Source organism: Notechis scutatus, chromosome 4 (assembly GCF_049901735.1).
Source record: "Notechis scutatus isolate UNSWTSFEM ecotype Mainland chromosome 4, rNotScu1.2, whole genome shotgun sequence".
Classification (NCBI taxonomy): domain Eukaryota; kingdom Metazoa; phylum Chordata; class Lepidosauria; order Squamata; family Elapidae; genus Notechis; species Notechis scutatus.
Window position 1 is genome coordinate 116,472,627 of NC_142012.1, and position 25,288 is coordinate 116,497,914.

General features: G+C 34.3%; 1 protein-coding gene across 28 annotated transcripts in view; it reads right to left on the reverse strand.

The window, feature by feature from the left end:
- Positions 1-2,029: 2,029 nt before the first annotated feature.
- Positions 2,030-25,288, reverse strand: part of TCF7L2 (transcription factor 7 like 2) — a 206,372-nt gene continuing 183,113 nt past the window's right edge. For 3 of the 28 annotated variants that reach the window (XM_087964529.1, XM_087964535.1, XM_087964536.1), the window contains 7 exons: positions 22,414-22,554; positions 20,850-21,009; positions 19,676-19,795; positions 12,306-12,354; positions 11,686-11,736; positions 10,499-10,571; positions 3,674-4,241 (listed from right to left, as the gene is read on the reverse strand). In XM_087964529.1, the coding sequence (XP_087820655.1) occupies positions 3,806-4,241; positions 10,499-10,571; positions 11,686-11,736; positions 12,306-12,354; positions 19,676-19,795; positions 20,850-21,009; positions 22,414-22,554 (1,030 nt within the window). In that variant the 3' untranslated portion in view covers positions 3,674-3,805. Of the gene's footprint in view, positions 4,242-9,833; positions 9,908-10,494; positions 10,572-11,685; positions 11,737-12,305; positions 12,355-19,675; positions 19,796-20,849; positions 21,010-22,413; positions 22,555-25,288 lie in introns of those variants that run through there. The other 25 variants (XM_026670535.2, XM_087964533.1, XM_087964530.1 and 22 more) reach the window with 21 other exon arrangements.

Here is a 25,288-nt window from a genome sequence, read left to right on the forward strand (position 1 = left end):
CTCAAATTGAATAAAAATAAAATGATGGGCCTAGTACTACCTCTCAATTATACAACATTATATCTTTTTGTGACTACTTTAAACTTTGTAGTATTTTTTTAAAGTATTAGTATTATATCTTATTTGTAGTCTCCATATAGGACAGTAGAAAAAGAAATACAGGATGTGATCCCTTGTTTAAGTATTTCCAAAAATACGAACAATATTTATTCTTATTTTTTTATTTTATCCATTATACTGTATCATCCTCTAGACTATTATGCTTTATGACATCCAATACAGGTAATCTTCAATTTACAACCAAAACTGAGTTTCCATCACTAAATGTTGTCATCAATGAGATGCACCCAGTTGTATTACCTTTCTTTTTGCCACAATCATTAAGCAAATTGTATGGTTGTTAAGTGAATCACAATTGTTAAGTGAATGTGGTTTCTTCCATTGATTTTGCTTGCTGGAAGCCCTCTGAGAAGATTGTAAATGTCAATCACATGTCTCTAAGATACTGCAAGCATTGTAAATACAACCTGATTTACAAACACCAAGAGTCTGATCATGTGATGGAGGAGACTCCATGAAGTGCCAGTGTGAAGTTACTTTTTCAGTGCTGTCATAACTTTGAATGCTTGTCAAACTAATGATTGTTAGTTGAGGATTACCTGTATAGATGCAAATGGAAGAATGCTACAAAACTATACCTACGTTCATGGTATTATTGCCCATCAATCTACATTTTGTAAATATACATACAAAATATGTATATGTTGTAATTGTTTATTCATTTCTATGTGAAAAATCTCCATTAAACGTAGCATATGATTAGATTGTAAAAATCTTCAAAAAGCAAAATTCCCCTTAACCATTCCAAACTGTAAAAATTCAGCTTGTACACTTTGGGGCATAAATTCTAAATCAAATGTTCTAGAGACATTTTTCTTTGTAATGACATACTTTTCTTTCACTTCTTAAAAGCTACGATGAATTTCTCTTGTGAGAAAATAATGCAGTACAGGGAAATAATAATAATGAAAACAAGGACAAAACCTGCTGCCAAATATAGGATGCATACATTGATGAAGTGTTTGTTACAACATGCAGTGCCTGAAACTGCAAAATTCTTGGAATTGATTAATCTCGTAAAGTTTACCATGGGTCATTAAAGCAGAAATGCCTAAAACTGAATTTAGCAAATAAGCAATTGGAAGTCTTTGGCAGTAATAGTCATTTCAGGTTTTTTTATGTGTTAGATGCATTTTATCATTGCAGTCAAATGCAGATGTTGCATCTATTCTCCAGTACAGGAAGCAATTTGTTTGCGCTTATTGAAAATCCAGAATGAAGGTATTGAGACAAGCGTAAGGATTTAATGTAAAAGAGAAATTCTTCCTCATTCTAGTATTTGACATGGGACTTTTACAATAAGCTCCATTCATAGGATTAGGCAAGGAAAGAAATCTGTAATCTTCCAATATTGAAGGAAATCTCCAACTAAGCACCTGGAGCTTCTGGAGAAAGGTGGAATACAAATCAAACAAATAAATAATGTAAGAAATTACTGCAAGGAACTATGGAAAGCAGAAGCACTCAGACTTGTGTGCTTTTTCTTTTAATTGCTTCTTGAAACTACTAGAATTTCTTAGCTCTTTTAAAGGAAGAATTTATTTATTTATTTTTAAAAATGCAACTGTCCCAAGGATTGTCTAAAATAATTAGATCATGAGGTTAAAATTTAGTACATATGGTGCATTTGGGCAATTCCTAGCAATAATTACCTGTTCTGTATTTTATTGGTCGCAAGTCTATTGCAGATTGTTCTGAATACAAAACTTTCTACACAGCCTTCAGATTAGGCAATTAATAAATATTTAATAACTATCCTTACCGTAGTTGATAACAATTTATTAAGCTATAAACAGACAGATTATGTAGATGTTATATAAGATGGAGACAAAAAGTACATTGTTGAAAAACTTTTTGGCTGTGGTGTAGACCAAGGATTAAAGGAAGCCTATGGTAAATGAGCTGAAACTTTTCATCTGCACATACTAAGTTGCTTTTATTAATCCAGAACTGCATGCTACAGATACTGTACAGCATGGACATTTATTCATTACAAAAATGGCTTCCAAACCATTAAAATGAAAAATTGGAATAAGAGCAATAAAACGGAACAGTAACATCACAATTGTTAGAAAACATTCAAAGGATCCCTCCCCCCGCCAAAAAAATATGTCATAGTTACCATCTTTAATAAACCAGAGAAGAAAACTGGAGACAGTTTTACAATAGCTTCATGTCAACTACAATGGCACTGGATGAACAGATGAACATTTTTTTTCAGCTTTATACAGCATTTTATCTTAAAAAAAGTTTTTTTTGCAACATCAACATGCCTAGGATTTTTTTTAAACTTTGCTACCTACCTGTATGTAGTTAAGTGTACATAGAAGTGGCAGTCTGATTTTTCCTTTTATGAACAGTCTAATATACAGAATTTGGCCCTTTAGGGGTTAATACCTCTTCATTTTTAAATGGTTTCTGGACAATCTGCTACCAAACACATCTGTAATAGGTGACATTAAAAACTACATACATATCTACCTATGTAACATCACAGCAAAACAGGATGAAGAAAAAAATACAGTGTAAAAAAGTTGTTGTGGAAAGACAAAAATCACTGAGAATTTTGGCACATAAAGTTTTGCTCACAGCCTACAACTGGCAGGGAAATTTATTTGTATTTCAAAAGGAGACACTGCTGCATTTCAACAGCATCACAAAAAAAGTTCTGTGCTAAATTTTCAAGTCTTATTTCATGTAATGGCTTTAAAGCTTATATATAAGCTTTATATACACACACATACATACTATTGATCCATCTGCAAATGTCCATTTGGTGGCAACTGCGTGATAGAAAACAAAATAAAGAATTAAAGTAAATAAAACAAAAAGTAATAAACAAAAAATATATAACATTTATACATAAACTTAAAAACCTTGTACAAATGAGTTATTTTTATATATATGGTGTGTACACTAAAAGGAAAAAAAAACTTTACAAAACATCTGAAGGGGGAAAAGGAAAATATTTTAAAAATGGACAACATACAGGTAACAACAAGCAATTTCTAAAGCAATAAATACTACTGGTCCAATAGCGTTGTGATACTTTTTAATTGAGTAGCATTCCCTCCCCCAAAAAGGACAACACCATGGAACAATGCATATTAACATATTTTAACCTTTGTTTCTGTACATTTAAACAATAAAAAGTAACATCACAAGAAAAAGTTGTATCGCACAAAGAAAAAAAATGGGAAAAAATTAGTGGCACTGCATTCGTTGTGCCTTTAAAATTTTTTAAAAAACCAGATGTAAAATGATTGGTTCGCAAGCTCGTATTTAATACAAATAATAAAGAACCAACGCCTTCAACAAAGGCTGCTTCAAAATTGCTTCTTTTTTCATTTTTAAAATCAGTTCTTTGAAATTAAACTATTGGAACTACATAACAGTTATGTATATATATATTTATATGTATATATATATATATATATATAATATTTTAAACGCTACAAAGACTTTAGACAGCTGTTGATAAAAATTTTGGCAGAATCATGAGGCTTTCTTTTCCATCTACATATTAAAAAAAAAATGAAATAACAATGGGTCAAATATTGACCAATGAACTTGATTGACATTAACTAATGTAGCCAGCCATATGGCACCTTTTTTAAAAAAAAAAATACAAATGAGAGAAAAAATATCCTGACACAAAAATAAAAATAACACTCAGAAGCTAAAGCTATTCTAAAGACTTAGTTACAAGTGACAGGGGCTGAGGTTGTGTCCCAGCCAAAGAATTATGGGAATGCAAAGAGGATGTTGATGGTTGAGCTAATGAAGACGCCGGTGCTGATTGCTGTAGAGTAGCTGACTGATGGTCCAGTGCCCCGTTCTGACAATTACTAGCAGGCAGACCATTGGATTTGCCAGTAGAGCTTTCAGTCAGGATTATGGAGGGTGTCTGAGGTGGCATCATTGAAAGGTGTGCCAATGGATCAGGTTTCAATGTGAGCGAGAGAGGCTGGGTCTGTTCAGTCTGTGGTTTTGAGTCTCTTGTGGGGGAGGCTACCATGTTAGGAGAAGATGGAGGAGAATCTAGTAAGCTTCCATCTGAAGAGGGTGGGCTGACGCAGCTGCCTTCACCTTGTATGTAGCGAACGCACTTTTTTTTTCTCCTAGAAACAGAAAAAAAATCTCCTGTAAGTACAAGAAAATATGCTATTGAATTGTAATCAGAATATGAATTTAAAAATAGGCCAACAAATGATGCTGGATTCCTTAATCACATCCAATGGGCTTACCAACATAGTACTAGTTACTAGTGAACAATCGTTATTTCAGAAGTCTGTCTCTGCAATCTAGAGCAATTTGCTCTTTAGCCTCTTTTAATAAAAAGTTTCATGTTACTTTTGCATTAAATGAATGCATTTTATTGTTTAGTTCTGTGCTTTGTATATTCTCACTCCATTAAACAACTACCATGTTGCAGATTCTGTCTGATGGATACCGAATCAATATTTTAAATTCCATTTAAAATTTTATTTCTATAATTTTTAATTGTCACCAAGGCCAACCTTTGGTGGGAAACCAAGGTACAATTGAAATAAATATCATTCTGTTAGTTTAACTGAGGAATCTCCTTTCATTGAGTCCTGCCTCTCATGAATCAAAAGTAGATCAAGATCTATCAGTTCTGAAGGTTTCTGTTTAGAACCACACCATGTAGAGTGAAAAAAAAAAAGTGTCAGAGACAAAAAAGAAAAAGAAAAAGTAACAAGAAAAATAGAAGTGGGGAATGAAGAAAAAGAAAGATTAATATAAGTATCATCCAACTTAACAAGAATAACTGGTTGTATTACCTGCAGGGTTTAAGTTATCATATATATTTTTCTGTTCTTTTTTTTTTTAATAAGGATCGGGTGGGAGGATTCAGTTTCTACTTTGATTTTAGAAATGTCATTTGAATTATTTTGGCAACTTAAAGAAAGTCTAAACAGTTGGTGCAGTGCACACATTAAGCAACAGTATCATCTTAAAAGAGTAAATCAGCCCTATTATGTCAAGCCACAGTCCATGCCCCACTTATCAAACTTATATAAAGATGACACCTGTCCAATGCACAATGCAACATCATATTCAGCAGATATATCTAGAGGGAGAACAAAAATAGGACGCTAACAATGAATGTAGCTTGCAGACCAAATATAAACCGGTCATAGGAAATACTGGTTTTTCTTTGCTAAATGTATTCATGATAATATAATAAACTAATCAGCTGAAAATAACTTGCACATTTGCTGTCATGATGAGAGTATTAGCCAATATTCCAAAAAAGGTAAAAGAATAATGGATACTGCCATAGGTTGCAGTTAAGCAATATTCTGAGAAAAGAAAACCCGTATAGAAGACAGGCTCCTGTTACCAGAAAGTTATTAGTATATTAAATTATTAAAGTAATATGCAGTTATTGTTGCTGCTTTTTATTTCACAGCTTTCCTTTCATTGCAGTGATATCTGTTTGGATGTCAGCCCTTTGCTGCTGCAGCTTTGATCACAAATTATATGTGATTTAGAGTTTTGTTTCTGTTCTGAAGACCCAGGTTCACTTCTTTAGACTCCCTCTCATCTAAAACCACAACCATTGGTCTAGGCAATACTGAAGAAGATGGTCCAATTATTCGGTATAAAGAAGCTAACAGGCCATGTTAAAAAACATTAAATAAATAAATCTTGGAATCTCACAATATTTGCTCCATGGAGTTTTCATATATATTTGGAAAGTTAGAAAACTAAACATTTTCCCTCAATAGTTAGATTTTCTGCCCAAAGCACATTCAATTGTTATGGGAATGGAGAATTTTAATCACACTAATGTACTGATCCATGCTAGAAACTAAGAGAGCCATGCATATAAAATTTAAGAATGAAATCATTAAAAGTGAGTAGTAACAAAGGTCAGAAAATAACAGAAAATGTCGAGATGGCAGGCAATAGCAAATCATGCTGTATTACGGCAAGAAAAAGACAAAAAGAGCAATTTGGTGGGTTCTAAACAGAACCTTACTAAACATCTCATATACAATAATCACAACTATATTAGGCTGAAATTAATGGAATTCAATGTTGTGGTATCATGTCCTTTATGCCTTATTCTTTAATTAGTCCCTATAGGCAGAAAAGAGGTAATGCTGCTGAATAAGTGTTTAAAGCAGCATTTTGGTTTTTTTTAACCGACCCATGGGAAATGTTCAATATTATGCTAACATAGTGCTATTCATATTTGAAGAATTCATTCTATGAAGACATTTGGCATGCAAAGTCTTGCCTGAACAAAGCAGTTTTCCAAGTAGTATAGAAGTCCCTACAAGTAAATGCAATAGGACCATGTGGATAATTTCCCATGCTGTTGGTAGAAAGTTCTGGCAGGCCATGCAGCACAAAGCATAGGGTATACTTGTTTATGGTAAATGGGTACGGTTTCAAAATATAGCCCCCTTCCTTCCATCATCAATCTTACACATGCCTCTCTTTGTGGTTCTGGTTGCCAAAGATATAACCTATAAGGATCAGTGAATAGGAAAAGTAACAAAAGTTCTTGTCCTGAGATGACAATGATAATGAATATTCCTACATTGAACATTTCATGTACAGTAGGGCTGGGATCAGTACTCAAAATTTAGTTTCCTTTACTCTCTACCATCCAATTCCCCCTTTTTCAATTTAAATTGCAATACTTAACCAAGGAAATATTAAACATTAAGTCAAAATGTAGTGTAATCCAAAAACTTTATTGCAGTATTCTTTGCTGATGTTAGAGTTTGGTTGCTGCCAACTGTTTCTAAAAATCACTTCAAATTAAAATCAGTCTCTTATCCAGTATAATTAGAGCAAACTTATCTCTACATACTGAAAGACAACAGGTATTATTGTGCCTTAGGACATGTGCAATTACTGTTGCACACCCAGATGAAATACATTAGCTATACATTTACAATTGGATTAATGAGCCTTGAATTCTGAGAGGATTCTAGAGGCTGCTGTGTCTTCAACGAAAGATGCTGTTTCTCTTTTTATTATTTTATTTTTCTGAAGCATATTTATACTTTCTCAACCTATAAACATTTTCAAAACAAATGGTAAGCTTATTGTATGCAGATTATTCTTTAGAAAACCCTGTGATCTTCCAAATTATAAAATAGGTATTTGGTTATTTTCTAGTTGATTCTATTTGAACCAATATTATGAGGGAAAAAAGAAGTTTGACCACTGGATATTCCAATCAGGCCACCTCAGTATTTAATTATTCAGAATGTATATATTATCTTCAATATTTTATTCATATATTCAAGGATTAGTAGCTTGCTTCATTTAAAAACACACACAAACATACTTAGGGTGTTTCACTGAATATATACTACCAGATAGATAATGCACTCTGAATTACCAGAGTGTGGACAAAATATTTAGCTTAAAATCATGTTCAATTAAGCAATCAATATATCTCTGAACAAAGTATATAAGGTTCAATAAATGGTATTTCATCCCACATAGATAATCTAACCTAAATGGAATCTGAGGATACTTTATTATTCTACAATTACTTCCTTATCTACAGTAGAAGTGATATTAAAAATAAAATTCAAACAAACCTTTAATTTCAATGTTGTAGCCAAATGGGACTATGAAGAATAGACCACTATTCCTTCTGAGTGCAAGAAATCAATAAAGAGGTGGACTACTAAGTTTTCTATAAATAGTGACATGAGAGTAGCTGCTTGGTCTTACTTATTACAAACCTGAACCTGATTTTTCAAAATTAACAATATTATTTGTCTGTTTGAAATCTACTCCATTAATGAACTTGTAGTGTATTAATAAAGCCACATGGTGTTTAAGGGCTGTAATCTGCTATTATTTACTGATTTTTTTTAATTTACAAGACTAAATTTATAGACATTATACTTCCAAGTCCTAGTCTGAACAATGTTTTTTCGTCCAGATGAAATTATGTTCTACTGAAAGAAACATGTCCTTTTTAATCTGCACAACTCAAGGATAGTATACTAAAAGCATTCCACATCAATAACAAGAAATTTTAAAACTGGAAATTCCAGTTACAATAGATGATTAATGAAAGATGCTACTGTAATTTAGAGTAGTGACGGTAAGCTGGAAATTACATCTGCTAATCAATGCCATCCCTTTCCATTCTTCTCTCAAGATATGACCCACCCAAAGGGTTTTTTAAAGGCCTTGTAGTGTATTAGAAACTATATTCTATTATCCTTTTTGCAGGCCAGGGTAGAGTAAATATAGCAATGCACAGATGTAATGTCTATTGGAAATACCTATGCCAAAATCTTCTATTACTTAAATAAGTGGATCTTTTTCTCCCTGCTGCTTCTATGGCTTCAGCCAAATGGGTGGAGGATTCAACACTGCTGATCTTTCCCAGCTCAAAACATGTGGTTTTACCGAATACAAATTTGGAACATTACCTCAATATACCATGTTTGATTAATACAAGAATAGATGCCTTTGGTCACATAATTTTTAGCTATAAAATTTAGGCATTTAATATATGACTTGACAACAGCATTTGCTATTATTATTGCTTCTCTCACACAAATCATAGTTCTTAAGCATGCATGGAAAATTACAGGATATAGGTGGAATTCAACGCCCCTTCCCCAGAACTATGCATGGACTTTATCTATTAATTAGATGTATCATTTTCAATCCATGTGTATAGCTCAGCATCACAAAACTAATAGAACTGGCATGCATATAACATGAATAATTGCTCTACTTTCTAAAAAAAGGAATGAAGCATATGATAAGGGTGTGAATCAGAGGGGAAGGTGAAGAGGGAAGCACTACATACAGAAAAGAGTGTGTGTCAGATTGAAATACCTACCATCATAATAGTCCAAATTCAAAGACTGCTTGGATCAGAACAGAGAAATAACAAATTTAACCATATTAGGGGAAAAATGCAGAAAGAAAGATAGTTTGCTTCCCTTCACCATGTGCCTACAGAATTTACCAAGGGAGCTTAAACCTGCAGAAGATTGTTTCCATTGTTTTTTTGGGTGCCTTTCATTCTCAACTTGAATTAACAAATGCACTAGTATAAATTTTTCTTCTAGGTGACTTCTGTGTGTGCCAACTATACATTTTAGTCATAAGATGAACCTCAGATCGAGTGATGAATTCCTTTCCCATAGTTGTGCCCCCTTTTTATTGCATAAATGACATGCCTAAAGGAGTGCAGAGCATTGGAGGAGAAGGCATAAAATTGTTCCATTAGTAAAAAGCCATTCATCAATTGAATGATTCAACATTGTGAGTGGTAAAAATACCAATTTGCATTTTCTTTGCTCAGATCTGAGTATATCTTGTTGCAAATGATAAAGCCTCTTAATATCCTTTGGAGACTCTAGGCATACACAGAGATCCTTAGGTAAATGCTTACTTAACACAAGGAAGTTTCTTGCTTGGATTAAAAAATGTGAGTTACTTTCCATAGATGAGCGTGTGTGTGTAACCAATGCAGTTCAGGTACCAAAAGATATATCATTGTTCAAAGAAGAAAATTGAATTTGTATTGAATCAGCAAAGAATGTCGAAGATAAAAATTTATCAGCAATCTGATCTCACAGAAGCAAGGAAGAGAGCAGGAAGAGGAAAGGGTTAAAAATAAACCACACATGTAACACTAAGATGACAAAATTCATTTACTTCCCCAAAGCCTAATGGGTTATATACCTGCACGGTTTGCACCATAAAGTCTGTCGGTCAAGCCCGAACAATGCCCGACACTTCTTTGGAGTATTTGCATCTGTTAGCACAAGGTAAACATAAAAAACAACAACAACAACACAATGGTGGATAGAGCTCAGTTGGATGCGAAATCTCAGCTACAGCTAACATTTCACTCCGTTCACTGCCAATCTCTCAGACCAAAGGGCATGAAAGAAAGAGGATCTCTGCAAGGTGACACACACCTACAATGCCTACACCTGCTGTGCATTCCTTGACTTAGCACTGTGTCTTCTCTGCTGAACTGCTGCACTGTGATATCAAAGGATGTTTGGCAATGTTTTCTAACAATGTATGCAACTTTCCAGAGAGGATGATGGAATTGTGTGTGCAAGTCTAGGCTGACGCTGTCTTACAGTGGGAATTTTTTTCAGCTAGCGGCAGTGACAAGCAGAGGGAAGAAAACAAAATGGGTGAAGGAGAGCAAATTCCTTTAAACAGAAAGAGAGGATCATTCACAGCAGCATTCCACTCCCTTGTGTGTTCTAGATCACAACACAGAGCTACAAAGCAACGAAGCAGGAGAAAAGGGAAGGGCAGGGAAAGTACCAAATAAACCAGCTGCAAAACCAGCCATTGCAAGTTGGGGGGGAGGGGAGACTATACACACCTGCAGGGACCGCACCAGTTATTCTGTTGATCAAGGCCAAAGCGCGCTCGGCATTTCTTAGGAGCGCTCAGGTCTGAATGAGGTCAAGAAAGAAGCGAGCACAAAAAGAGAGAAAGAGAGAAAAGAAAGAAAGAGAAGATAAGGAAAAAAAGGAAAACAAAGAAGAAATAAAAATAAAAATAAGAAGGAAATAAAATCAATGACCTCATTATTAACTGTATAATATAAACGTTTGATTGTTCATTTCTTTTTCTTTTTTTTTAAAAAAATTAGTAATTATTGCATTTATCAAACTATTGATATTAGCTGTTGCAATTAAAGCTGCAGTATCCCTGGAAAGGACTGTCTATAAAACATAAACTTTAACCAGTTAAGAGCCACTGAAAAAGCAGCCATCAACTGTTCCTTCGTAAGCTCCAGATGCAAAAGAAGCTATGTGAGAACAAGGCTTGATGGACTGCACAGTTGGGATAGATATTAAACACAAAAAAAGCGTAGGGAGGAGCAGTTCAATATGAAGATCTACAACATGCTTTCTTCTTTAAACTGAAACAAAATGGAATAAAAGAAAAGTTTCTTTTGGAAGAGGGCAAAGGGGTTGGGGGATAATGCAGCTTTGAAGTAAACATTCCATTTATTGTTCTTTTATTCTTTTTTTAAAATGGTTCAGAATAAGCAGACAGCAAAATGGATATGTTAGTTTCAGCCAGAAATAAAAATGATAAGAAGCAAGCAGTATGCAAGTAAAGCAGAGAATAGCCATGAATGGAGTAGAAATGGATAATAAAATATATTTTTTAAAAAAAACTGTGGTTGCATGCTGGCATGAAAAGACTTAGTGGGTGCTGCGTGAAATGCCATTAGATTAAGGAGGTTCGTTATTAAGGGTTTTTCAATTTAGATCAGTCTCTTTAAAGAAATACTGCATATTCAATTTGCACAGTTAGTACAACTGAGTTACTTTTACTGCATTACTGTTTAATTGCCATTGTAATGAATAACAATTCATAAAGAAAACAAAACTATCAATCATAGTACATTATAAATATACATGTATGCTACAGATGTGTGAATGATTATTGTTATCTCAGTGTTTGAATGTTAATAAAATCTAAAATGGTAGGAGGAAAAAAAATGAAAAGCAATTTTCGCAACTACTTTTAAATGGCTGAAAATGACATTAGCACCTGTAATCGGAGGAAGTGAAAGGCAAGGATTTAGGAAACATTCGCTGTGTTCTGAAAAAAAAGAACAAATTATACAAAGGCTTCAAAGGGAAAAAATTAATCAGGGTTTTTCCAAAATTGACTATAAGATTGCCTATGCAGTATTTCTAATTTTCTAGAAAGAATGGCAAACCTCCTTAATTTTATAAAAAACAATGGCTGTAATTTACCACTATAAAGGCATGCATCAGACCACATAGGTTCAGCCCAAATTAACGTTCAACTCACAGATGCACACACGCACACGCACACACACACACACACACACAGATACATAGCAAATATCTTAAGATTAAAAATGCCATATGAATTAACAAACTATGGCACTATGGTGAATGGCTTCGTAGTTTATTAAAGAAAAATGTAACTACTATTACAGGAGCGTCCATGCACTTATTTGACTACATGTTTTAAAAGGCAAGCAGTACGAAACCAATTTTAGTGGTATTTAAAACCCAGCAGGAAGAAGCTGGATGGACTAATGGACTTCTAAGAAATAAGGCTACAAACTTTCTAACTTTCTAATTAGGAAATTATGGCCTTCCTTGTTTCTATAAGGAAGAAATACAAGTTTTACTTACCATTGGTTTCTCCTGGCTGCTTGTCCCTTTTCCTCTTCTTCTTCTTTCCCTGAATGAAACATAAATACATAAAAAGACTGTTACAAAAGCAACTTACAAAAGGAGATGAGGGAAAATGACTATTTTGCAATCCTTACAATAATGCTGTAAAACACTAAAAACACACACAGTTAAATGGTATAATAATAATAATAATAATAATAATAATAATAATAATAATAATAATAATAATAATAATAATAATAATAATAATAATAATAATAATAATAATTTAAATTATACTCCTTCTTTTGAACATTTCATTCCATTAATATAGAATATAGTTTAAGAAAAAATGTATGGATAAAGATTGATGAAAAAGTTGTGACACACAAATGCACAATCTAAATTATGTAAATTCAAGCTGGTCCTGCAAAAAGAGTTAAGAAACAAAATAGTGAAGCATATTAAACATACAGTAGACCATTTCTCACTATAACTGTTTAGAAAACTATAATGCATAAACAAGTACTAGTGTAATTAATGATAGTAAATAATAGGGAAAAGATGGCACTCAAGAATACAGATGGATGTATCTAGCATTTAATTTGATTCTTAAAATTTCAAGCTCTTTCCTTATACCATAAACCAGCATCTTAACATGGTTAAATAAACAGGGGTTTCACTGACAACTTTAAGTATTAAACATACATAAGGATTATACTTCCACATTCAACTCTTCTTTTCAACTTCATTTGCAGAAAATTTATCATTTTGGAAACTTCTCATAAATAATATGAACCAAGTGAAGCTAACTATATCTACATTAGAAACGTTTGTAAAATGTCATGAATCAAAATAAGAATGAATTTCAAAATGGTGCTAGAACTTCAGGAAATTATATTGGTATTTATGTAACTTTATAAAATGACTTCAAAAACTTTCATTATATATGAAAAGGAACATTTTGTAGCTTTGGTAATCGATAAACTTTTTTACTCTAAGCAGTAAATAAATAAGATCTACTAAGTTTAGTCTTTTATTGGTCTAAGCTAGATACAACATGATAGCCCATTAAACCTTTGCTTCAAAAACAAAATAATAATGGAAATTTACAAGGAAGTGACACAACTCAAATACTTTTGTCGATTGTGAATGAGTATCATACTGTCAGAGTGAAAGTTTGTCCTTAATGAAAATATGGCTATAAACATAACAAAGTATGATAAGGGTTGGCAGGGGTCTTTCCTATAATGTCTTCTTTTCAATAACTCTGGTGTAGTTACCACTTCAACAATTCATTTTAGGTTTTTACTCGGCATGTCCACTATGATGTTTATGCTACCTGGAATGTACCAGCAAGAGCAGGAGATGTGAATGTTCCTTTTGAAGATACAGCTCCTACAGGTATCTAGGCACAAGGCCTTTGAACTTGCTTCTCTTTCCTCATTCAGCTGGTAAACTGTAACCCTGCTGTTTTGGATGTAACAGACAAAGTCTTGTTCAGGAGAATATTTGGTGACAGAAGGAAGGCTGTGTATTTGGCTCCTTATTTTGTTAAAATTGAATGTACTACTGGGAATACTCTAACAACTAAATGAGGACTGACTGTAGCAAAGGCCCAGTTTCACTTATACCTTTCATGGGGTGATTTATGGGGTGGATATATTTTCATCTATGGCAACCCTGGAGTCTAATGTCTCAGAGGTTCCTGTGCTAAACACTCAGTTGTATTGGTAGCAAGCTAAATTTTAGCTATATCTACATCAATTACTAAGGCAATAGTTAAGTGCTTTAGAATATAAAATATAAAAACAGGACACTTGTCTCTAAAACAAGACTAGATTTTATAACAAATTTTATTGATTTATAATATATAATTTACTAGTTTTGAAGAATACTTATAGCGGTGAAATACAACAAAATAAATCCCTCTAGAGGAGAAATCATGGAAATATATTTCTTACTGAAATGACTTCCCTCATTTGGTGGGGCCCTGTATTAGCAGGCTTTTTTACACACATAAATAACACCTGCCATATACCAGATGGGTGGAAGATGGCAATAATTGTCCCAGTATATAAAAAAGGGAATAAAAAGGATCCTAGTAATTATAGGCTCATCAGCCTGATTGACATTGTAGCAAAAATATATGCTAGATACCTTTTGAACAGAATTGAAATCTGGGTAGAGGAAAACAACATCTTCACAGAAGAACAAGCAGGTTTTAGACAAGGCAGATCTATTGATAACTGCTTTGTCTTGAATCATCTAATTGCCAAATATGCCTATAAGAGAAGACCCCTGTTTGCTGCTTTCATAGACCTTACAGCAACATTTGATTTGGTAAATAGAGACGTACTATGGACTAAACTGACATCTCTTAAAATAGAACTCAGACTCCTGGCTTTGATTAAAGCCCTCTACACAAGTACCTGTTTGAGGGTGCGGTATGGGGTTAACGGGGCCCTGACTAACAGGATTTGCACAAATAAAGGGATAAGGCAAGGGTGTATCCTGGCTCCATTATTATTTAATTTATACATCAATGACTTGCCAGGGTTAATGAAGGATACCATGGTACACATGGCGATGATCTTAAATACTTACTGTAACAGCTTGCTTTATGCCGATGATATGATTTTATTATCATACACACAAGTAGGATTACATAGGCTATTAAGAAGATTTAGCTCTTATTGCCAGGATAACTCTCTAATCATTAGTAAATCTAAATCAAAAATAATGGTGTTTGGAAGAAACCATCAGAGACGTAGGTGGCAATTGGATGGTGAACCAATTGAACAGGTTAATTCCTTTGTATATTTGGGCGTAACTTTTTCCAAGACTGGATCTTGGGCCTGCCATCATCAATGGAGTACATTTAGAGCAAAAGCTCATTTGAATTTATTGCTCAAACTAAAAAACCATAGTTATCCAGGGTCCCTAGTCCCATTAATCAAGGTTTATAAGGCTAAGGTTACCAAAATGCTCTTGTATGGAGCAGAAATTTGGGGTCTTTACTCAGTCTTAGAACAAACACAGTTCCAGCATTTGAGATGTATTTTGGGTGTAGACCCAAGAACATCTGCTGCAGCAGTTAGAGCTGAATTGGGAATTTATACAATTCAGGCATTATTTAAAATTAGAGCTTATAACTACTGGTGCAAAGTTAATGAAATGGAGACTGATAGACTACCCAAATTATGCCTACTAGAGCAAATAAAACTACAACCACAAATCTCCTGGATCATTAAACTAACAAATTTTGTAAGAAGCCGTGGTCTTCCTATCTCTTGTGTAACAGAACAATCTAAAAAAAGAGTTGCCCAAAGAATTAAGGATATAGATGCACAAACTGATAAGGTAGGTAACTTGAAATGGTTGAGTAAATACAAATGTACTTTTCAAGTAGATAGCTACTTGAAGTTACAACTCCCAAAACACCTTAGGGAGATATTCATGAGAGCGAGATTTGAACAGCTTGACACAATGGTTAGATACGGGAGATTTCATGCAATACCGTACAATGAGCGTCTCTGCATTTGCGGAGCAGCAGAGGTAGAGGACCTGGCTCACATCCTATTTGACTGTTGCCTGTATAAGAGGATGAGAGACAGGTATCTTGGTCTATATATCAGATGAATGATCCTTTGGGATACCCATATCAAAATAACTTACCTTATGTCCGTCCAGAACTTGAAAATAACACCTAAAGTAGCACAGTATTTAAACAAAATGATTCGGTTGAGATCTGCATATGTGGGATTGATTGGGGTAGATTGCAAGGGTGACTCCGAAATATAATGTTATTATATTTTATCTATATCTTAAATTATTGTACATTATTACAATTTTATTTTGGATTGTATTTTATTACTATTTCATCTTAAATAGTATTTTGTCTAGATTCCATTTTAAATTGTATTTTATCAAGTTCCATTTTAAATAGTATTCTATCAAATTTAATTTTGAATTGCTTTTATTAAATTTTAGTAACAAATTGTTGCTGGAACCTTGTAATCAATATAGACTTATTATTAACTGACTTCCCTCACTATGATCATATATAAAAGACTCCATTGAAAAGAAAATTTAGAGCACCTAATAAGCCATTGTAAGTAATGAACAATTATCTTGACATACAGTATTTAGGGAGGAAAATGCCAGATAAGGGAAGACCAAAAATAGAAGTAGGGACCCATATGAGTTGGTATGAAAGAGGGACAAATAACAAATCAAGTAAACAGAATAACAAAAGCAGGCAGGACTCTGAACAGCATACTTGCAATCTGCCGCATTTTGTTACAATTCTTAATCTGCAACGTCTAATGAATAAAATTGGACTGTCAACTATAAATTACTCAAAATGCTAAAATACACTGAGTCATTTATATCAATTTTAAATAAAAGTACAAAGTAACAGCAATAAATTCAATTTGGCCAAATGCTGATACTCTATAGTAGCAGTTGCACAAGGTTTGGGCATGATATCAAAAACAACTACATTCTAATCTGAGAGGATTCCAAAATGATCATCCAACTTTGATATTTTTTATTAAAATAGGCACAGCATATAGTATGTGAGATGGCAATCTCCATAATGAGGAGAATATTAATATACATGTCCAACCATTTCAACTTTTCTAATAGGAGGCAGCTGTGGACATTTCCGCCCAAAGTTAGGAAAACATGGTAGAAATGCGAAGATGTCATCTTATGAACTTTTTTTTTTAATTTGCAGCTGTAAATTCATAGTGTTCATATAATTCTTATTTCAGATGGCAAAAGTTAGTGGCTTAAAGCTGATCATTCAAACATTTGGTTCGTAAAGTATTATTTTTCCTGGATTTATGAAAAAGGGCGTAATAAACATCTTTCAGGGATTCAAATTCCAATGTCATCCTGTGTGTAATGTATAAATAGAAGGTGAATGGGATGTAGGTGTCCATTTATTTACCACAAAGAAGACCCATCATACATTTATTATCTTTCCATGTACATAGGAAAGCTGCTGTTCAAATATACCCTGTGGAAGTCAATAAATTCCAACTAACATTGCAAAAAGATAAAAGCCCAACATATCTTACAGTTGCAATGAGCCACCCTATCCTTAACATGTAGAAAACTTCCCCTTGAATATCAGATGGACATAGAAGTTGCTCGGACAGCCTCAGCTTTCTTTGCCTATCCTTTTGAGCTTCACTTAAAAAGAGATTTTCAGTGGTGCCACACGGAGGACAACTATAAAGGTCCAAATGCTTAAGACAGTGAACATGCTCATATGTCAATGATAGGGAAGTAGGAGGAGAATATGTTTCCTGAAAATCTTTCAAGTCTTGTGAAATCAGACTGTACAGTAGTAGTAGGAATTTCAGTTTAACTCCTGGTAACAACTTTGAACTTGGAATTAATATACCCTTGGGTTGCAATGGAAATTATCTCAAAGAAGGTCATAAGCACTGCTATCTGCTTAGAAGCAGGGAAAAAGCTAGAGGCAATAGGAACGTACTTTAATAAATGGGAAAAGCATGGGTTTGGAAAGGATAATGGGAACATTTTGATACCATATATGGGTTGCTAGCACTTAAAACAAAACCTTCATCTATGTTAGTCTCAGAAACAGAACTCCTTGTATGTTGCTTGATGATATGCTTGATATGATTGGGTGGACATGTAAATGTTTAAATAAATATATAAACAGATAATCTATGTGTTTTTATGAAGAAATTTGTTAAAATAACCTAAGTAGAAACAAGTCTCAAACAGATTAATAAACATGAATTTAAGGAATATTGTTAAGTTACTGAAATAAGAATGAGTGAATTTGATTTTGCAAAATGGGCTAGTGTAATATGTAAACAAGGTGTCCTATAAGAGAGATGAAACTAAAAATCTATTAAATACCAAAGAAGTCAGGCATCCTCCATATATTGCAAATATATAGATAGAGCAATTTAACTTGTACAATTGTTTATGTTTGAATAGCATGTCATTGCCAAAATTCCCCTATCCCTCTTTTTGGCAATTGGTTAATCAGAACCTTCTGAATTATATATTTTTGAAAACCCAGTTGCTTAAACAGGATATCAGACTTTACATCTACCTGAAGAAGATGTGTAAAATGCTTTATTTAATCAGGTCAGATATAATGAATCGATAGGATGTTTACCCCACATTTTCATTTCTTTGGTTTCAGAATTTAGGCAGATTAGCATTCTAATTTTACTTCAATGTATTCATTTGTTGTTGTTTTTTTAATTTAAAATGGGTTTTATAGCTGCCCAATACAGATGCAAATCTACCATGCAGTTTAGCCATTTTTTGGTGATAAAAATAGAACAGTTTTATATAAACAGTACAAGCTTATTTTCCTAATTTTCGACTTACATTCTGCTAGTGAAAATATTTGGGCTCTGTTTAAAATTTATATTAACACTTATTGGAGTGTTTAAGTGGTGTGATTGGTTTATTGTTGGATTGGTTTTATTAAGTAATTGGTTCATATTTGAAATGGTCCATACTGATGCAATACTTTCACTGGGAGATTTCTATTGCATGTTATGAAATAAATTCATATTTCAGTCACAAATATATGGAAATAAACAATCATGAACACAGACTGATAGATCAGATATAGATCTTCATATCCTCCCTCTATATCAAAATACACATCCAGCCATTTCAGCCAAGCTTAAATGAATACTAGATAATAAAATGTTCATTTACAATGTATCAGCAAAGTTAACATATCATCAGGATTATGTATGATGCACTCTTCAAACAAGCTCCCTATTCAGGACCTTTCAAAGGGAAACATAGATAACAAAGGGGCTAAATAACAGAAGCCAGTACAAGGTAATTGGTAAGCCAATATCATTTTAAACAAACTGTGATCATGACAGACAATTGTACAATGAAGTAAAATATAAAACAGTAGAGGGTGGAATAATTTATTTAGCCCCACTTGAGAGCAAGACTTCCAACAAATCTTTGCCTTCTCTGAAGCTAGGGTAAGCCATTCTTCCACTTTCCACCATACTCTCACACAGGTATGCAACAAGGCACTCAATTTTGGGGGTTGGAGAAAGAGATGAAGGTGAGAATAGAAAGAGAACTGTTTTATCATTGTTACTATCATTTTGGTAACGTGTAAAAAAATTAAAGGTCTAATAGGATATAAATTCTGTAAGAAATTTGTTCTCACCAGACTTTACTGACACACCTCTATTGAATGGGTGCCAATTGTATCCAATTGAGTTGGCAACAGAATGGAAACATCCGCTATAATTACCGGATTGGTAGTCCTTGTCTTTCGTGTGTGGGCGTACTTCAGCAGATTACAGCAGTACTTGTCTACAATCTCTACTACTGAAAAGAATTCTACCTACATAGCCACCTACATAGTTATCCCGTGCGGACCAGCCGGGGTAAAGCTGCATGTGAAGTTGTCGTTCCTTTCTGGCTAATTCATAATATTTTGCTTGTTCTTCTCTAGATAGTGCATGCCACTGTAAAGAAAAAGAAAGCAGAGTCACAATCAAAAGAGTATCCAGTACATCTTAGAAAACTACATAACATATCAATAGACATGGATGATATATTGTTTGTTATTGATAAAAAGTCTACTTCATTATTACTTCAGTCAAGATTTAATTAATTGACATTTAGGAAAAATGAAAGGTGTAATACCTCAAGGATGGTTAGGTTTGTACTAAGTTTTGAGTGAGACATGCAAAAATGGCCTTCAGACAGTTCACATTTTATTTTGTAGCCTTTCATATCATTCTAGATATGATAAGGTAAAACAACAAGAAAAAACAAAAAGAACAGTGTATACTTTCAATGATATATGGCTTGTCAACATGGTAAAAACATAACTTTGGGCCAGTGAGTCTCACCCCTAGAAAGAAGGCATAGGCAGTTCCTAAAACACTGCCAACTGCATGGCTTTGGATCATGGATCATGGCTGGCTAAGAGTCACAACAATAGTAGTAGTAGTAGTAGAAATAATTCTACATTATTATTAGTTTTGTTACTAAATGATGGTTATCAGATTTAGGGTTCTTGCATGTAGAGATTCCAGCACTGATGTCTAAAACTTTGTGGATGGGATGTTCCTGTTCCAATAGACTACAAATATGGATCAGAGATTGAATCCAACCACTAATGTACTTTAAAAACCAAGAGAAATAAAAAAGCACAGCAAACATTTTTGAGAGTGGAGGCACCAGATTTGGTTGGCAAATGAAGATGACAAGGCAGTGATTACATTTAAACCTAAAAATCATGTGAATCAGGGAAACACATCTATTGACATTAGATAGCACATGTAGATTATATATGTTGTAGAAGTGTAACTACATATAGATGTAATAATCATCTATATGTTACCCTAAAATGTAAGGAAATGCCAAAAGCAACAAAGTTAAAAAAAGGCTACACATTCCATGGGATAGGCATAATCTCCCTGAAGTATGTTTATGGATTGTGTCTTTTCATTTTAGCCATCTTGGTTGTTTTATCTAACAAGGTTTGTATACATACCCTGACTAGTTACCTACCCTTCGACCAAGAATCTGATTGATGGCAGCACTTTCTTTCAGCGTGCATTCTGCTACAACTTTCGCTCTCATTTCCTTCATATACAACATAAACGCATTAAGAGGTTTCTTTATGTGTGGTTTCTTTTTCTCCTCTTCTTTTTTGGAGTCCTGATGTTTTCTAGACAGTTGACAGGAAATAAAAAACACAGAACTTGCATGACATTATATATTTCACAGGTACTCTCTAAGCAAAGAATCTACATAGATAGACATTGTTTAAATAAACACTGATCGATGAGTCAACAGAGATCTTAATTAAAGCCTAAATGTTCGTGTAAACAAATTTAAAATAAATGGATAATAGGTCAGTGTTTGAGCGTAACCTTACAGGCCAAAAGTTGATCCTTTGATCCTTGTCAGCTTCCAATAGGATATTAAAAGACTCATGCTGGAAACCCTGGAAAATCACTAAATCACTGAGCTAATTGGTTCAATGATCAAACTCAGCCTAAGACAGCTTCTTATGTTCTAAAATCTTATGTTCTAAAAAGGGGTTGCCAACCTTTTGGACCTCAGGGACCACCAAACTCATAATTTTAAATCCCAGGGACGACTAACCGGTTCTGTGGGCATGGCCTAATTTGTGGGTGTGGCTTGGTGGTCATGTGACTGGCTGGGCATGGCTTGTATGTAAATAGTATAAATATTTATCTAAATATTGATTTTTTTATAAAAAAAAGAGCAATTTTTACCCAAATCAGACAAAGCACGCAGGCAGATTGAGTTGCTCACAGAATCACAGAATCATTCCGTGATCTATCTATTTACCATCGGCAAGCTCAATCTGTCATATAAAATTTGCTTGCAAGCAAACTTATAAAATTTACTAGCAAGCAAACTCACAAAATTAACTCACAACACACCATGTATGTAAATATTGATATATTTTTTTATAAAGAAAGAGCAACTTTTACTCAAAATCAGGCAAAGCAGGCAGGCAGATTGAGTTGCTCACAGAATCATTCAGTGATCTATCTATCTGCCATCAGCTAGCTCAATTTCTCAAATTTGCTTGCCGTGAGTCTGCACTGAATAACAGAACCTTCAGTCCTAAGGGAAGTTCAGTTGTGCTTAAAAGCAGAGTCGAAGAACTAAAGACTAGCTAGAAAGCAAGAAATCAAACCATTTCCTGCTTCCTAGCTAATCTGAATCTCCCGGCACAGCAGAACAGATGATGGTTGGAAAAAGGAAAAATAGCAACTTAGCAGGCAAGTTTGCAGAGTAAGGAGTGAGTGGGTGGGGAGCGTTCCTGCAGGCCATGTGGACAGCACAGCCTTGTGTTTCTGCGCAGCCTGGATTAATTGCTTTGGGAGGGTGCTCTGGTGAGATTTCTTTGCCACCAAAATTTTCTCACGGCCACCAATGGGTTGCGGCCCACCGGTTGGTGACCACTGTTCTAAAATGTCAACCTCAATGGTATATAGAAAGTATTTCCAACACTGCTTGCTACAAATTAGACCATCATTTGAAACTAAATTAAATGTGAACAATGTAAATGTAAGCAACAATAACAACAACTTACGAGCTATGGAGTGAGCCAACATCATTCTGGGAAGATTCTTGTTTGACTGTTGGGGTGACTATTGCTGGATGAGGAATCCCAGTTGTATGTAAACTATGATGTGGAGGGACCATGTGTGGAGGGAACCTAGAGGAGATAAAGCTGTGTAAATCGTCAGAATAACAATGAATGAATGGGGACAGGTGTGTACATACATATAATAAAAGACACAATGCAAGAATATCTATTAAAGTATATGAAACCTGGTTCAAAATACATTTTCCCCCAAAATGATGTATCTCTAGTCATTAAATTAAAGAATTCATTTAGTAAAATCACTGTTTTTTATCTAATATATATAAGTAGCAATTTAGTTCATGAAAACACAATGAAATTACAGCTCATTCACTTGAATATAAAACACACATCTTAAATTGCAGCAATTTATGACAAATAAAGCATTAGAAATTTAAACCAGAGGCAGAGTATCAAATCAAATTGAAGATAAAAAGTGGCTATTTTGTTATTTATATTTACACATAATAAAATGTTAACAGTACAATAGTTAAAGCAATATAAAAATATATTTTTATATCATATTATGTATGCATGTACTTATTTTAGATATATTTTATTTTAGATGCTATATTAGTACATATTACCATTGGGGAAATAAAATTTTGGGCATTTGTTTTATAAGGAAATGTAGTGACTATTTCTATGTAACTACATTTGAATAAGCATTACAAAGATAAGCATATGTTCTGAAGTTCACAAAATAAGAATATACAGTATCTCGTAGAAGTCAGTACACCCCCTCACATTTTGTAAATGTTTAAGTATATTTTTTCATGTGACAACACTGAAGAAATGACACTTGGCTACAATGTAAAATAGTGAGTATACAGCTTGTATAAATGTGCTATCCCCTCAAAATAACACAACACACAGCCATTAATGTCTAAACCCATGGCAACAAAAGTGAGTACACCCCTAAGTGATAATGTCCAAATTGGGCCCAAGTAGCTGTTTTCCCTCCCTGGTGTCATGTGACTCATTAGTGTTACAAGGTCTCAGGTGTGAAGGGGGAGAAGGTGTGTTAAATTTGGTGTTATCACTCTCACTCTCTCATACTGGTCACTGGAAGTTCAACATGGCACCTCATGGCAATGAACTCTCTGAGGATCTGATAAAATGTATTGTTGCTCGACATAAAGATGGCATAGGCTATAAGAAAATTGCCAAAACCCTGAAACTGAGCTGTAGCACAGTGCCCAAGACCATACAGCAGTTTAACTGGACAGGTTCCACTCAGAACAGCCTCCCCATGGTTGACCAAAGAAGTTGAGTGCTCATGCTCAGTGTCATATCCAGAGGTTGGCTTTAGGAAATAGATGTATGAGTGCTTCCAGCGTTGCTGCAGAGGTTGAAGGGGTGGGGTCAACCTGTCAGTGCTCAGACCATATGCCAGACACTGCATCAAATTCATCTGCAGGGCTGTTGTCCCAGAAGGAAGCCTCTTCTAAAGATGAAGCACAAGAAAGCCTGCAGACAAGCAGACTTAAGGACATGGATTTCTGGAACCATGTCCAATGAGACCAAGATAAACCTATTTGGTTCAGATGGTGTCAAGCATGTGTGGAAGCAACCAGGTGAGGAGTACAAAGATAAGTGTGTCTTGCCTACAGACAACCATGTGGTGGGAATGTCATGGTCTGGGGTTGCATGAGTTCTGCTGGCACTGGAGAGCTATAGTTCACTGAGGGAACCATGAATGCCAACATGTACTGTGACATACTGAAGCAGAGCATGATCCTGTCCCTTCAGAGACTGGGCCGCAGGGCAGTATTCCAACATAATGACCCCAAACACACCTCCAAAACGACCACTGCCTTTCTAAAGAAGCTGAGGGTAAAAGTGATGGACTGGCCAAGCATGTTTCCAGATCTAACCCTATTGAGCATCTGTGGGGCATCCTGAAATGGAAAGTGGAGGTGCGCAAGGTCTCTAACTTTCACCAGTTCCGTGACATTGTCTTGGAGGAGTGGAAGAGGACTCCAGTGGCAACCTGTGAAGCTCTGGTGAACTCTATTCCCAAGAGGGTTAAGGCAGTACTGGAAAATAATGGTGGCCACACAAAATATTGACACTTTGGGCCCCATTCGGACATTATCACTTAGGGGTGCACTCACTTTTGTTGCCAGCAGTTTAGACATTAATGGCTATGTGTTGCATTATTTTGAGGGGACAGCACATTTACACCATTATACAAGCTATATACTTCCTACTTTACATTGTAGCCAAGTGTTATTTCTTCAGTGTTGTATACTTAAATATTTACAAAATGTGAGGGAGTATACTCTCTGTGAGATACTGTATCTATATTCTACAGGTATATATTATTATAAGTCACATTATTTACTATTGACTATCTAATATATCATGAATAGTACAACCAGACTTAAATAATAAATTAATGCAGGGAAACTTTGTATAAGAGAAGAGAAGAAATGGAAAAAGTCATACAGAACAATTTTTAATTTTTTAAAAATTAAGCAACAACTTGGTGAAATCCATAATTTGAATATATGTTGCATATATAATTATCAAGATTATTGAGGATGTAGGTATTGTAGTCTAACAGCTCAGGAGATTGCAAATTAATACCTCATGTTTCTGTATATGTGTGTATATTTGTGTGTGTCTGTGTTGTGTGTTGTGTGTGTGTGAGGGGGGGAAGAGAGAGAGAAACAGAGTGGATGACTATATTTAATAAATAAACTAACTGGATATGTCAATTTATAAATACTTGGTGCTCAGAGAAATAGATCAATTAAGTTAGTACCAATCAAAATAGAACAAAATATCTACCTTACTTAAGCATCATCCTTTCCCC